The 16,936-nt window shown below is 44.4% G+C and overlaps 1 protein-coding gene across 8 annotated transcripts in view; it reads left to right on the top strand.

The window, feature by feature from the left end:
* The first annotated feature begins 14,153 nt into the window (after positions 1-14,153).
* CCHCR1 (coiled-coil alpha-helical rod protein 1) overlaps positions 14,154-16,936 on the top strand; it is a 51,901-nt gene continuing 49,118 nt past the window's right edge. For 3 of the 8 annotated variants that reach the window (XR_013622911.1, XR_013622910.1, XM_068109702.2), the window contains exon 1: positions 14,174-14,310. Coding sequence is in view for 4 of the 8 variants with exons in the window: in XM_068109702.2 (XP_067965803.2) it covers positions 14,279-14,310 (32 nt within the window). In the remaining 4 variants the exon portion in view is untranslated. Of the gene's footprint in view, positions 14,311-16,936 lie in introns of all 8 variants that reach the window. The other 5 variants (XR_013622912.1, XM_078774858.1, XM_078774860.1 and 2 more) reach the window with 4 other exon arrangements.

The raw sequence follows: 16,936 nt of genomic DNA, 5'->3' as shown, positions 1-16,936 counted from the left end.
TGACACGATTCTTTTTACATGTTATCGCAGGCTAAATTTTTCTTTTGCTATCGGCAACATCATGATGTCCCATGCCCCAGTTACGAGTCTGCAGTCTTGGTCGGGTAACCATTCCGACTCAAGAAGTCAAGGCAGGAATTTGTAATTTGTTCAGGGTGTTGGCGATATCTCGCCTATTTTTCACGAAGGACACCATTGGATCTTTAATGATGTCTCCCAACTCATGCCGGCAGACAGGACGCCCAGTTTAATGTCCATCCGAGGTGCATTTTGGGTAAACGTTGGGAACCTCACTTTTTAACATAATTAGGGTATGCTGAATTCGATTAATCTGGATCCCAAGCTGAATTTTGAGTTTTTGACCTTCTAATTAGCATAAACAAAATGGCCACCAATTTGCCATTTTTGGACCATTTCTTTGAACAAGTATTTATATATCATGTATATACATGCAGCTCTTTTACTTTAACTTTGTTTGCCTCTAAATCTTGTGTCCCAAACCCATCCCTCTCTGTACCCACCGTACCCAGTCGTACCCAGCTGCTCCTGGACTCTGTCCTTTCCTCCTGACAAGGTGGAAAAGTTTCTGTCAACCCTCGACTCTGATTCTGCAACTGGACCTGACGGCATCAGCCCACGGGTCCTAAAATCCTGTTCTTCCGCTCTTTCACTCCCTCTCTCTGTTCTCTTCACCCTCTCTTTTGCTCAAGGTCAACTGCCATCTGCTTAGAAATCAGCCAACATCACCGCTTTACACAAAAAAGGTGCAAAAACCGATCCTAGCAACTACAGACCAATCAGCCTTCTCTCAATTATCAGCAAAGTCATGGAATCCATCATTGCTTCAGGTATGAAAAATCTTTCCTCTTCTCCAATGGCTTGATCTCTGATCCTCAATTTGGTTTCAGACCTGGTCACTCTACTCTGGACATGTTGCTTCTGCTTTCTCAACAATGGATGGAGGTCCTCAATGCCAAACAGGAAATTAGAGCTGTCTCCCTTGACATATCACGTGCCTTCGATACGGTCTGGCACCCCGCTCTGCTCACCAAACTCTCCTCCTTTGGTATCCATGGTAATCTCCACGCATTGCTGGCGGACTTCCTCTCTAGGCATAGTCAACGTGTGGCCCTGAATGGGTTTCTCTCATCTCTTCTTCCTGTTCAGGCTGGAGTTCCCCAAGGCAGTGTTCTGGGCCCTGTGCTTTTCTGGTCTTCATCAATGATCTCTCTGACTCTCTTGAAAATCCTCTCTATCTCTTTGCTGATGACTCTACTCTGTCGCTCCATTCCTCATCCCTCAGATCGGCAGTCTGCAGCCTCCTCACTCTCTGCAGACCTGGACAAAATCACAGACTGGGTAAACAAGTGGACCATGTCTTTCAATCCTGACAAATCTCACACTCTTACGATGTCTCTCCGAAAAGACCGACTGGACAACCCTCCCATCCACTTTCTGAATAATCCTCTCCAAGAAGTTCTGTCACTCAAGCTTTTGGGTTTCACTATCTGCCATGATCTTTCCTGGGAAAACCACATTTCAAATCTGGCCTCCAAAGCCAGTCGCCGACTGGGCATTCTCCGTCGTGCGAAGTCCTTCCTTGGCACACCTGAGCTCCTCACCACATACAAGGCTTTCATCCGCAGCTCAATGGAATACTGCTCTCCCCTCGGGGCTGGTGCTCCTGCCTCACACCTAGCTCGTCTTCATGCTGTTGAAACCAAAGCGTTCAGAATCATTGGAATCTCCCGCGATGAAGCTAACTCCAAGGGCCTTTCACTCACTCACCGCAGGCAGGTTGGTGGTCTTTCCGTCTTCTACCGACTCCTCTCTGGCCTTGCCCCCCCAGCTCTCTCTGGGCTCTGTCCCCCAAATATTCCTACAGGTCGCACAAGATCTGCCTGCAACCCTTTTATGGTTAAACTGCCAAAATCAAGACTCTCTGCTCACCTTCACTCCTTCATTCCTCTTTTCTCCCGCCTCTGGAACAAACTCCCTCACTCTCTTCAATCCCACTCCACCCTCCAGGTCTTTAAAACAGCTGTTCACCACCATCTCTCATCTTCCCCCATCCAAAACCTTGATCTTTTCTACCCCCGCTAATTTCACCCCAAATCCACTTTTTTGAAATACCAACTTCTGTCCTGGAAGTCCTTGGTGTCCTTGTGTTTTATACTTCTCCCACCCCCCCCCCCCTTCCCACGCCTCCTCCCCCCAAGCCCTCTCCCTGCCACACATCTCCCTCCTCTCAAATGTTATGTTTGTGTGCTTCCCCTCCTCTCCCCATCTTGTCTTCCGCTCCCTCTTTTTATATATTTTGTTTGTCTGGTTGATTTATTTGTTTGTGAAATAAATGTTAGCTCTTTCACGAGTCTCGATTCAGTATCCAAAAAAAAACAAAAAAAACTTTACAACTTTTACCCCAAAATGCACCTAGAAGCTTATACATTGCCTTTTCCATAAATCCGTCTAGTCTATACTGTATTATGGTTGGCAACATATTGAAAGAGACATTCAAACTGATATTGAAATTGAACACTATAAAATGGGAAATGGTTTTAAAAAGACAATGTTTCATACAACCATTTATTCTAAAATTAAGTATACATGGCCATGAAACACAAACATTCAGGAATGTCACACATGTTGTTTTGCCAAACTACATCAAATTCATACAAGGGGTCTGATCATCACTGTTGCTGACAGGCACACATTGATGTGCACCTCAACTATGAATTGCGACATTTGCAGCGTCAAGTCTTGCATTGCTTCTGGCATGCACAACAAATCATCTCGAGGCAACTTTCTGGGATTGGACTCAGTGACATCAGAATAGGCTCTAGTCCTGAATCACCACGTTTCCATCCCATTTACACAGGTGCAGGAAGGTCAGGTATGGCACAATGAGCATTTCTCCATACCATTGCTTGATAGTGTACTCGCATCAAATGGAAATGAAGAGCATCACTTGTCGGTGACATTGCTTCTGGTTTACCAGTCTTGGAGAACAACATATGTCGTGCTGAATCAACAGAGGTTGTTCTGTGCACATTATATATTCTGCAGACGAACGCTTCTGCAGATTTGATTGTCTCCTCTGGGAATTCACCAATGCCCAAGTTCTTCAGCAGTTTATTCAAAACTCAAAAAAAAAAAACTCAAAATTTGGCTTGGGAACCGGGTTAATCGAATTCAGCATACCCTAATTATGTTAAAAAGTGAGGTTCCCAACTTTTACCCAAAAATGCACGTAGAAGCTTATACATTGCCTTTTCCCATGAATCCGTCTAGTCTAAGTGGTGATTGGCTGGTTGATATGCATCCTGCCAGTCATCCAAAGATTGCATTTTGTGTTGGCAAGGGATTCTGATATTTTAAGTTGATACCAATTTGTTTGTGCAATACTTTTAAGGGGACTACATTAACAATATTATTTGGTGTATTTGGATGACATTTTGGTATACTGTAAGTGTAGCAGACTTGTTGCCAAAAATTGAAATTGGGATGCTGTAATTTTGTCAGTGTGCCAACGAGCGGAACGGAATGGGAACAAATCAGTGTTTAAAAGATACCGTGGATGTGCATGAGGTAGTGATGGGCAGCACATTTGAAAGACTGAAATGAGGAGGACAAGACAACGGGCACGGGAAGACAATGCCACAATCGGGAAAATAAGAGGACGAATGAATGCAGTTGGGCAATGAGCCTGGACTTTGGAAGGGTGAGCGTTTCTTGAGTAATGTGAGCGACCTCGGGTGGCTTGGACAGGGCAAGAGGAGCGAAGCTAAATGTAAGGGTGTATAAAATAGAGCGGCCACCAACTTTCTTCCTTTGGGAGGGTGACAGTGCTTGAACCAATGGTGCAGAAGGCCTTGTTTTCACCCGCCTGAAGAGGAGCAAGGTGGGAAGCAGGAGCAACAGCCCAGAGTGGGAAGCCATATTCCATGGAGCTCCATATGGAAATCTTGTGCTTTGCAATCAGCTCAATATGGCTTGGGAATGACTTAGCTATATGGAGAATACGCAGACAGTGATGATGCCTCTCCAGTAATATGATATCACCAAAGGTTATGGCAGATAGTTGCTTATAAAGCTATTCGTCTTGCCGCTCAGCAAGCTATTAAGATAGGTGCTTCGTTATGTTAGCAATCATGGCCGCCACCGTCGGATTCACAATGATAATACAACCAATTAAATGTTCAGAGGCATATCCCTGTTATGTATTTTTACACCTGTAAGTGTTCCGGTTGGCTGGTTTGCGTCCTGCGGGTCATGTCAAAATGACCGCAACCGCCAACCAAGTCCACTCTCCCGAGTAGCTTCCAGGGCCTGCTTGCCATGTTACAATGCTCGCAGGACCATGGAAATTGTTAGGTGAAGTGCAGATAGATGCGCATAACCTGATCTAATTCGGCCAAGGAAACCGTTGGTCATGAGTGTGGTTTAAAGCGTTTTGAACTGCTCCCCCAACAACACTGCAACTAGATTAAAACCCAAACCAAGCAGCGCAAGAACAAGTGGAATCCACCCCGAGACCAAGTCAGGTTTGTAAAATGTATTTGTGTAACAAAAGGGACAGGAATACACAAAAAGCAAAACAGTTAGAGATGTGTGTGTAATAAATAAACAGCCCTTCCCCTCTACTCAACTTGGTTTGTTCAAGGGCGGATATTATTGGTAGATTCCTTAATTATGCTAATTTTAGGGCCCAATAGATCACTCAACAGGCTAGAGAGACATAGGGTTTTAATGAGACAATCAAGAGATTTGGTTGGTCGAACCAGAGGTAGAGATGTGCAGGAGTCCGGGCAGTTCAACTTCCTTGCTGAGCAGTTGTTCCAGGCGAGAGAGAGCGAGAGACAGAGACAGAGAGGCTGTGTGGGTGACTCAGTTGGTTGGCAGTTCAATCCTCTTGCAGGGTGAGGGTTTGGTGGACAAAGAGGCAAGTGAAACTCAACGCAACCTCCACCTCACAAGGAGCAACCTTCTCCTCACAAGAAGCAACCTTCTCCTCACAATGCGCAACCTTCTCCTCACAAGGCGCAACCTTCTCCTCACAAGGCGCAACCTTCTCCTCACAAGGTGCAACCTTCTCACAAAGCGCAACCATCTCCTCACAAGGCGCAACCATCTCCTCACAAGGCGCAACCATCTCCTCACAAGGCGCAACCATCTCCTCACAAGGCGCAACCATCTCCTCACAAGGCGCAACCATCTCCTCACAAGGCGCAACCATCTCCTCACAAGGCGCAACCATCTCCTCACAAGGCGCAACCATCTCCTCACAAGGCGCAACCATCTCCTCACAAGGCGCAACCATCTCCCCACAAGGCGCAACCATCTCCCCACAAGGCGCAACCATCTCCCCACAAGGCGCAACCATCTCCCCACAAGGCGCAACCATCTCCCCACAAGGCGCAACCATCTCCCCACAAGGCGCAACCATCTCCCCACAAGGCGCAACCATCTCCCCACAAGGCGCAACCATCTCCCCACAAGGCGCAACCATCTCCCCACAAGGCGCAACCATCTCCCCACAAGGCGCAACCATCTCGCCACAAGGCGCAACCATCTCCCCACAAGGCGCAACCATCTCCCCACAAGGCGCAACCATCTCCCCACAAGGCGCAACCATCTCCCCACAAGGCGCAACCATCTCCCCACAAGGCGCAACCATCTCCCCACAAGGCGCAACCATCTCCCCACAAGGCGCAACCATCTCCCCACAAGGCGCAACCATCTCCCCACAAGGCGCAACCATCTCCCCACAAGGCGCAACCATCTCCCCACAAGGCGCAACCATCTCCCCACAAGGCGCAACCATCTCCCCACAAGGCGCAACCATCTCCCCACAAGGCGCAACCATCTCCCCACAAGGCGCAACCATCTCCCCACAAGGCGCAACCATCTCCCCACAAGGCGCAACCATCTCCCCACAAGGCGCAACCATCTCCCCACAAGGCGCAACCATCTCCCCACAAGGCGCAACCATCTCCCCACAAGGCGCAACCATCTCCCCACAAGGCGCAACCATCTCCCCACAAGGCGCAACCATCTCCCCACAAGGCGCAACCATCTCCCCACAAGGCGCAACCATCTCCCCACAAGGCGCAACCATCTCCCCACAAGGCGCAACCATCTCCCCACAAGGCGCAACCATCTCCCCACAAGGCGCAACCATCTCCCCACAAGGCGCAACCATCTCCCCACAAGGCGCAACCATCTCCCCACAAGGCGCAACCATCTCCCCAAAAGGCGCAACCATCTCCCCAAAAGGCGCAACCATCTCCCCACAAGGCGCAACCATCTCCCCACAAGGCGCAACCATCTCCCCACAAGGCGCAACCATCTCCCCACAAGGCGCAACCATCTCCCCACAAGGCGCAACCATCTCCCCACAAGGCGCAACCATCTCCCCACAAGGCGCAACCATCTCCCCACAAGGCGCAACCATCTCCCCACAAGGCGCAACCATCTCCCCACAAGGCGCAACCTTCTACTCTCAGCACGTTGCGTTCGTCCTCCCTCTGGCTAGTGTGAAGCTCATTCGGGCTCCAACACATTAACCGCCCAAAAGCCATGTGTGTAAGACGTTTTCCATGTGCCCCCTGTGGTGATTTAAATATTGTTTAAAAACAGCAGCTGTTTACTTTCACACTTGGTGTGCACTTTAAAATACACAAAGGACAGATAACAGAGGAAGAACATAAAACATAGCCAAAGGTTTGGTGGGGGCCAGAAACGACAAGGATAGCAAAGAGATGAACGTCGATCTTCACGTTATGGCGACGCATATCCAACATCACAATTAATTATGTTATGCTTATTCTAACTAATATTAAGAAATAACTATTGTTTTACTAAACTGCTTTACCCTGCTCGGGCCATTTCCACAACACTACCCCCATCTACCTCATTCTGCCTCTCCCGCGGCTGCGCATAGAAGCAGCATTGGGATCTGACCCCACATACCAACACAGAGAGACTCCCAAACCCACATGGAATTTTTTTGGTTTTCAAGTTCAATTCTTATGCAAATACATCACTCCACTCAGGCTACTTATTCACAAGCTATGCACATACTTAAACTACTAGATCCGGATGCAATTTTGAAACATGGTGGGGAAGGAGAGGATGTGCCAGTACTCCAGGAGGGCCTCTTCTTCTTTCTGTAAAGAGTCGATGACGTATGTGGCCCCTCATACCTGGTAGAAGACCCCTTCCCCAATGTTGTCTATTTGGGCTCAAGGTCCCGGCACAAGTGTCTTCGGTGATCACAGGGCCTGTCAGCACCTGGTACTACACAATGGCCCTGTGGTCTCTCCACAACTGGAGTGCTTGAAATGGCCTGGAGGGCCCAGAACAACTGCACATAGGTGAGTTTGGCCCACCATGCCCATAACCAGGTAGGTCTAGGGCTAGAAGCAATCAAGCCATGACCCTTTTGGCAACAACAAACAAAAGGATACTCGTTGTCTTCACAGCCTTTATATGGCCGACAACAAAAACAGGTGAGCAGGTATGGCAAAACGACAGAGCTGGCTGGCAAAGGACGGGCAGGCAAGGTGGTAAGGCTGATTAAATGGCAGGTAAGTGGCCACAGATGGTGTGGAAGGAGCATGCAGTGGCAGCAGGTGTGCCAGCCGGATTCGACCCTAACCTACACGACCAGTCAAAAGTTTTAGAACACCTCAATTTTTCCAGTTTTTATTGAAATTTATGCTGTTTAAAGTCCAGTGCATAACCTGAAATGGTACAAAGGTAAGCAATAAACTGCTCGAGATTTTTTTTTAAAATGTTCAGGTCAGCAAAAACGGGGAAATAATGTAAATTGCACAGTTATATTGTAAAAAAAGGCCTTCTTCAGGGAACAAGTAATGGGTTAACAACTTACAGCTGTTCTGTAGCAATGTAAGTAAATTAAGCCTTGAAAGTTGATGTAAACAATTCCTACAGGTGTCCCAACCTCTGCTGATTACTTGATTACAAACCCCCTGTCTGTATAAAAGCAGTATTGGAACAGACTGTTATTACACCCTCTGAAGCATTATTTGGACAATATTGCACTGCAGGAAGTAGTATATTGTAAACTGGAGGAAACTCTGACAGGAAGAAGTCTGGCAGACCCAAAGCCACAACAGAATCAGAAGACAAGTTTCTGAGAGTCAACAGCTTGCGTGATAGGCGGCTCACAGGCCAACAGCTGCAAGCACAGCTTAACACTGGTCGAAGTAAGGAAGTCTCAGTTTCAACTGTGAAGAGAAGACTTTGAGCTGCAGGTTTGACAGGTCGAGTGGCAGTAATAAAGCCATTGCTAAGATGGCAAAATAAGAAAAAGAGGCTTCCCTGGGCCATGAAGCACCGTCAGTGGACTACTGAAGACTGGAAGAAGGTCTTATGGACCGATGAATCACAATTTGAAATCTTTGGTTCATCATGCAGGGTTTTTGTACGCCGTCGAGTAGGCGAAAGGATGGTTCCTCAGTGTGTGACACCAACTGTCAAACATGGAGGAAGAAGCGTGATAGTCTGGGGCTGTTTTGCTGGATCCAGACTCGGCGACTTGCACAGAGTGACTGGCACCCTGAACCAAAAGGGCTACCACAGCATTTTGCAGCGCCATGCAATACCCTCTTGTATATGCCTCGTTGGTCAGGGGTTCATCCTGCAGCAAGATAATGACCCTAAACACACCTCCAGGCTATGTCAAAATTACCTTCGAGGAAAAGAACAAGATGGTAGGCTTCAAATCATGGAATGAACAGCAGTCTCCAGACTTAAACCCCATTGAGCTGGTTTAGGATGAACTGGAAAGAAGGGTGAAAGCAAAGCAACCTACAAGTGCAACACATTTGTGGGAACTTCTGCAACAGTGTTGGGAAGAACTTCCCGAACAATATTTGATTTCCATTTTAGAAAGAATGCCGCGAGTGTGTTCGGTGGTTATATCTGCAAAAGGTGGCTACTTTGCTGAGTCAAAAATGTAAATTAAATTTTGTTAAACAAAATGATTCTATTAATTTTTTTATCTCCAATTGTTTATTTGTCCTATGCTTAACTTCAAAGTACATTGAGACATTAATTTGGGTAAATTTCAATAAAAACTGGGAAAACTGAGGTGTTCTAAAACTTTTGACTGGTCATGTATACCTGTCCTACTGGACTGTCCGACTGTCCTACTAACCCTCCAGTTTTAGTCTATACCTAGCTCCTGCCCCTCTAAATCCAACCAAACTAATATCTCTCCCCAGGGCCAATTATCCCATGGATCTGAAATGGAGAAGCCAAAAAGTTCCACCACTGAACACAACAAGCAGAAAGCTGATGTGCCCTTCAAGGGGACCGAAGGGTGATGGTTAGGGAGATGGCAACGCATATTGGTATAGTACACCATACCGTACAGAACAAAGAAAAAGCTGTCATCTTTCAAAATGACAACCCTGGACCTCACGTTGGATGAAGTCTCAAAGAATTGCTGGGGAATTTTGAAGAAAAGTAATGTGGTTTATTCAGTTTCTATTGACAATATCAGTCCTCCTGATGTGAGGTGGTACGATCCTCATGTATTATCAGTTTTACCCACCGTTCTGAGTGTTGGTGCTTCACCAAGTTTTGGGCCTAGCCCTCAAATTTTTATTTTGTGCCTTTATATAATAGTTGGGGTGGATGTTGTGGCTCTCTTTACAGGTTTCTACCTCCTCTCTTGCGTGGCAACCCCCAGCCACTGGGGCCACGGTAAAGTTTACCTGCTCCTAGCCGAACGTATACGCACACGCACACCCATGCACACCCATATACGCACACACATATACACATACACGCGCACACATATACACACACGCACACACATATACACATGCATGCACGCCCATATAAGCACACACATATACACATGCACGCACACCCATATACACATGCACGCACACCCATATACATGCACACACACCCATATACACACACACACCCATATACACACGCACACCCATATACACACACCCATATACACATACATATACACACGCACATACATATACACATGCATGCACACACATACACACGCACAAACACCTATATGCACACATACACACACGCACACCCATATACACACGCACACACATATACACCTGCATGCACACACATATACACATGCATGCACACACATATACACACCCATATGCACATGCACGCACACCCATATACGCACACATATACATACATGCACACCCATATACACACACACATGCATGCACACATATACACACACGCACACACATATACACACACGCACACACATATACACATCCACACACAACCATATACACATGCATGCACACACACGTACACATGCACACACATATACACATGCACGCACACCCATATACGCACACAAAAAAACACATGCACACACATACACACCCATATACACATGCACGCACACCCATATATACACACACGCACACCCATATACACACACTTGCATGCACACACATACACACACGCATACACATATACACATCCACTCACAACCATATACACATGCATGCACACACATATACACACGCACACACATATACACATGCACGCACACCCATATACGCACACATATATGCACATGCACACATATACACACCCATATACACATGCACGCACACCCATATACAATTACACAAGCATGCACGCACACCCATATACACAAGCACGCACACCCATATACACAAGCACGCACACCCATATACACATGCATGCACACCCATATACACAAGCACGCACACCCATATACACAAGCACGCACACGCATATACACAAGCACGCACACACATATACACAAGCACGCACACACATATTCACAAGCACGCACACACATATTCACAAGCACACACACACATATACACAAGCACGCACACACATACACAAGCACGCACACACATATACACAAGTACGCACACCCATATACACAAGCACGCACACCCATATACGCACACACATATACACATGCACGCACACCCATATGTGCACACACATACACGCACACAGATATGCACACCCGTCACCCATGTACACATGCATGCACACCCATATACACAAGCACGCACACTCATATACACAAGCACGCACACCCATATACACAAGCACACACCCATATACACAAGCACGCACACTCATATACGCACACATATATACACACGCACGCACAACACAAGCACACACACACACATACATATACACAAGCACACACACATATACGCACACATATGCACACACATATACGCACACATATGCACACCCATATACACATGCAAGCACACCCATATACACAAGCAAGCACACCCATATACACAAGCATGCTCACCCATATACGCACACATATACACATGCACACACATACATATACACAAGCACCCACACCCATATACAGTCACGTGAAAAAGTAAGTACACCCCATGTAAAGTTTTGACTTTTTCAACATACAGCTATTTGATCTTCATTTCAACAATATTGACAGATAAAGGTGATATAATATAATAAATATCATGAAACATTTACATTTTGGAGTCCATTGTATAATTTAAATAAACATAAATGCAAATTTTGCATGTGGAAAAAGTAAGTACACCCCTACATTTATCACCACTTCAAATACCTAAAATTAGAATCAGATGCACAAGCTCAGGTGCAAATGATGAGAACATCTTTAGAGAGGATCTTGGAGGAACCTGTCTCATTTAAACCTCAGACATTTAGTTTGGTTTGCTCTTTGTTGTTGAAGTGTGTGGCGTCACCATGCCTAGATCAAAAGAGCTCTCAGGCCTTCAGAAAGAAGGTTATAGATGCCTACGAGTCTGGGAAGGGATTTAAAAACATCTCCAAACAATTTGAAATCAATCATTCGACTGTCCGGAAGATCATCTACAAGTGGAGAAGATTCCAAACAACTGCCAACTTGTTCAGGCCAGGCTGCCCCAGCAAGTTCAGCCCGAGAGCAGACCGCAAGATGCTGAAAGAAGTCTCCAAGAACCCCAGAATGTCATCATGGGACCTACAGGTAGCTCTTGCCACTGTTGATGTCAAAATGCACGAGTCTACCATTAGAAAGAGGCTGCACAAATTTGATCTACATGGGAGGTGTGCCAGGAGGAAACCTTTGCTGTCCAGAAAGAACATCAGGGCAAGACTAAAGTTTGCCAATGAACACCTCGGCAAAGACCAGCACTTCTGGAACAATGTGCTCTGGACAGATGAGTCAACGATAGACCTATTTGGCCACAGTACCAGAAGACATGTTTGGCGAAAAGCAAAGATAGCATTTGACCACAAGAACCTGATACCAACTGTAAAGCATGGTGGTGGAAATATTATGGTTTGGGGCAGCTTTGCTGCATCAGGGCCTGGGCATCTCACCATCATAGACTCCACTATGAATTCTTCATTGTACCAGAGGGTGCTTGAGGATAATCTGAGGCCATCTGTTGGAAAGTTGAAGCTCAACCGAAGGTGGACCTTGCAACATGACAATGACCCTAAATATCTATCTATAATTCCAGTAATCTCTGTGTGTGTGTCTGTGTGTTTGTCTGTGACCGCTGTTTCTCGACAACCACGGGTCCGATATACTTGAAACTTGCCAGGTATATTGCTGGGGACCCGAGGATGTGCCTTTTCAAGGTTTGAAATTAATCGGACAAGTGGTTCCCAAGGTATGGTCACCGTACTCGCAAGCCGTTCGCTTTGGCTTTGCGAATGGACCAAACCATTTCATGTAAATAGAGGGGGGGGGGGGGGGGTTCTACCGTACTCGCAAGCCGTTCGCTTTGGCTTTGCGAATGGACCAAACCATTTCATGTAAATAGAGGGGGGGGGGGGATATAATTTTAGATATATATATAGTACGGGCACGCCCTAGTACCAGTAAATCCACCAAGGAATGGCTGAAAAGAAAGAAATGGAGGGTTCTGGAATGGTCAAGTCAAAGCCTGGATCTAAATCCCACATAGATGTTGTGGGGGGGATATGAAACGAGCTGTGCATGCAAGAAACCCCTCACACATCACACAGCTGAAAGAATTCTGCATGGAGGAGTGAGCAAAAATTTCTCCCAGTCGATGTCAGAGACTGGTAGACAGTTATAAGAAACGCCTACTTGAGGTTGTTTCTGCCAAAGGGGGCAATACCACCTATTAGAGCCAAGGGTGTACCTACTTTTTCCACATGCAAAATTTGCATTTATGTTTATTTAAATTATACAATGGACTACAAAATGTAAATGTTTCATGATATTTGTTATATTATATCACCTTTATCTATCAATATTGTTGAAATGAAGATCAAATAGCTGTATGTTAAAATATGTTGAAAAAGTGAAAACTTTACATGGGGTGTACTTACTTTTTCACGTGACTGTACACAAGCACGCACACCCATATGCACAAGCACGCACACCCATATGCACAAGCACACACACACATATACACACGCACACACCCATATATACAAGCACGCACATCCATACACACACACATATACACACCCATATACGCACACATACGTAAGCACGCACACCCACACACAAGCACGTACACCCATATACACAAGCATGCACACCCATATACACAAGCACGTACACCCATATGCACAAGCACGCACACCCATATACACAAGCACGCACACCCATATACACAAGCACGCACACCCACACACAAGCACGTACACCCATATACACAAGCATGCACACCCATATACACAAGCACGCACACCCATATGCACAAGCACACACACACATATACGCACGCACACACCCATATGCACACGCACACACCCATATGCACACGCACACACCCATATGCACACGCACACACCCATATTCACAAGCACACATACACCCATGTACACAAGCCGCCCCCGTTTATCGCTTATTTAGTATTTTGGTGTAAAATATGAACTTTTGAGGTTAAATATAACTGCCGTTTTGCAGTGTAATATGGGAATGTATATCGATAACTTCATAGGTCGGTTGGTCTTCTCTTCATAATATATATAGATATTTTAACAATTAGTTGCTTAACGAAGCAGCTTACATCAAACGTTCATATTTTAATTCCAGCGATGGTGATGTTTCTAATTTTAAAGGGAAGAGCTGTGATTGGTCCAGCGCTTGTACTTCCTGTCGGCGCCAATGCGCATGCGCGGGGAGTCCGCGGGTGGTTCGTCGCTGTTTGAAGTTCCGCTCCGTTTGTAAATTGGTGTTCATAGGGATTTCTTATCTTACTGACGTTTACGCCTCATGATGGCTGAATGTGGTGACTGGAATAAGAGGTTAGTATATGCCTGAGTTTGCCTTCTTGTTCTATACTCGTTCTTTTTTAAAATTATATCCTTCGATGTTTTCTTCTTTTTCCTTCGACTTTTATTCTTCTTTCGTTTGTCTTCTTCTTCCTCTTAATGTTCGTGCTCTCTTCGTCTTCGTCTTCTATGGTATTTAACCAGAGATGTGTTCAATTGCCATGACTTGAACAGGTCAACGTTCACTTGGCTCCAGTATTCACTTTCCTTGGAATCAAATTTCTGAAGCAAGCGTTTTTAGGTTAAAAAAATTTCGTCCATAACTAAAGCAATGACCTCTTCAAATCCTATTTCGTCCGTGATATTAGGGAGACCTTTTGTGACTGCTTCGAAAATACAAAAGCTGAAACCACTGCAGGTGATTTTGTTTTGCTCTCATGATGTTGGACCACCTTGATTGCCATGGAAACTATCGAGGTAAATTTTTTTGTCATTTCCGTAGCGACCATGAGCATAATCACAAATGTGTTTGATGGTTTTAAGGCTATTGTGTTAAAACAAATATGGCGGCCGAACCACGTGACCCATGACGTCATCATGTTTTTTTTTTCTCCACCAAATCTATCCATAGATGCTCAATAAATTTCGTCGTGATCGGATGAAGTTTTGTACTTGTCAAATTATGACGTCATAATGGAGGCACCTATGAAATAATCATTGGCACATGTTATTCCCGATGGACCTCTGTCTGTCTTTACAATGAGCCATGTCTCAATTTTTTTTCTATGCAGCGCTTTTGGAGATATAGAGGTACAAAGCTTTTTGGTTTTACCAAGATGGCGCCCGTACCACGTGACCTATGACATCATAATTGTCATTTTGAAATTCTACAGGATGAGTTGCACCTATGGTGAAAATTTCCTGTCAATCGGACCAACAGTTGCAGAGAAAATCATATTTATTCTGTGTGGACAAACAAACATAAAAATCACTCATAGAGCAACATTTGGCAAAACAGAACAAAGTAGAATGGCTCTCAGTAGAGCATCCTTTTGACCTCAAAAATAAATAGTTGAATTCATTGACCTGATATACACATCGTCTTCAAAGTTTAAGTTAATTAGATGAAAATTGACAATTTTAGAAATTTGGCCCATGTTGACGTCAAAAATAGTTGGTGGTTGGTTTCACTAATCTGATATGAAAATCCTTTTCAAATTTCATGTCAATCGGATAAATATTGAGGATTTTAGAAATTCGAAAAAATTGGTCGACCTTCGGCCTATGTTGACCTTCCTTATGACATGTTGATCGAAAAAAATATTTGGTGGTTGGTTTCACTAACCTGATATGAAAATCCCATTCAAATTTCAAGTAAATCGGTTGAAAATGGATGATTTTAGAAATTCGAAATAGTTGACCTTTGGCCTATGTTGACGTTTTGGCCGATGCTGATCTCAAAAATAGATGGTGTTTGAATTCAGATAGCTGATATGAAAATCCTATTCAAATTTCAAGTCAATGGGATGAAAATTGAGGATTTTAGAAATTCTTAAAAAAGTCATTGACCATTGGCCTATGTTGATCTTTTGGCATATGCTGATCTCAAAAATAGTTGGTTGAATTCGGTTCTCTGATATGAAAATACCATTCAAATTTCAAGTCAATCGGATGCAAATTGAGGATTTTAGAAATTTGAAATTGTTGTTGACCTTTTGGCCGATGCTGATCTCAAAAATAGTTGGTGGTTGAATTCAATTAGCTGATGTGTAAATCCTCTTCAAATTTCAAGTCAATGGGATGAAAATTGAGGATTTTAGAAATTCTAAAAAAAGTCATTGACCATTGGCCTATGTTGACCTTTTGGCATATACTGATCTCAAAAATAGTTGTTGGTTGAATTCAGCTCTCTGATATGAAAATACCATTCAAATTTCAAGTCAATCGGATGCAAATTGAGGATTTTAGAAATTTGAAATTGTTGTTGACCTTTTGGCCAATGCTGATCTCAAAAATAGTTGGTGGTTGAATTCAATTGGCTGATGTGTAAATCCTCTTCAAATTTCAAGTCAATCGGATGAAAATTGAGGATTTTAGAAATTCGAAAAAAATGATTGACCTTTGGCCTGTGTTGACCTTTTGGCCTACGCTGATCTAAGAAATAGTTAGTGGTTGAATTCAGTTAGCCGATATGTAAATCCTATCCAAATTTCAAGTCAATCGGATTAAAATTGAGGATTTTAGAAATTTGAAAAAATTGGTTGACCTCTGGCCTATGTTGACCTTATGACTTATGTTTATCAAAAAAATAGGTGGTGGTTGAATTCAGTTTGCTGATATGAAAATCCTATTCAAATTTCAAGTCAATCAGATGAAAATTGAGGATTTTAGGAATTTGAAAAAAAGTGTTGGGCCATTGGCCTATGTTGACCTTGTGACCTACGTTTACCTCAAAAATAGTTTTTGGCTGAATTCAGTTCACCGATATGAAAATCCCATTCAATTTTCAAGTCAATCAGATGAAAATTGAGAATTTTAGAAATTCAAAATTGTTGTTGAGCTTTGGCCTATGTTGACCTTTTGACCTCAAAAATATATAGGATTTTGTCGGACTACAAACTCTACCATTTGGTGAAGTTTCGTGAAGCTCGGTTTAAAA

This window comes from Myxine glutinosa, chromosome 3 (genome assembly GCF_964187855.1).
Source record: "Myxine glutinosa chromosome 3, kmMyxGlut1.1, whole genome shotgun sequence".
NCBI classification, from domain to species: Eukaryota; Metazoa; Chordata; class Myxini; order Myxiniformes; family Myxinidae; genus Myxine; species Myxine glutinosa.
Note: the sequence above shows the minus strand (reverse complement) of the source record. Positions and strands in the feature narration are given on the sequence as shown.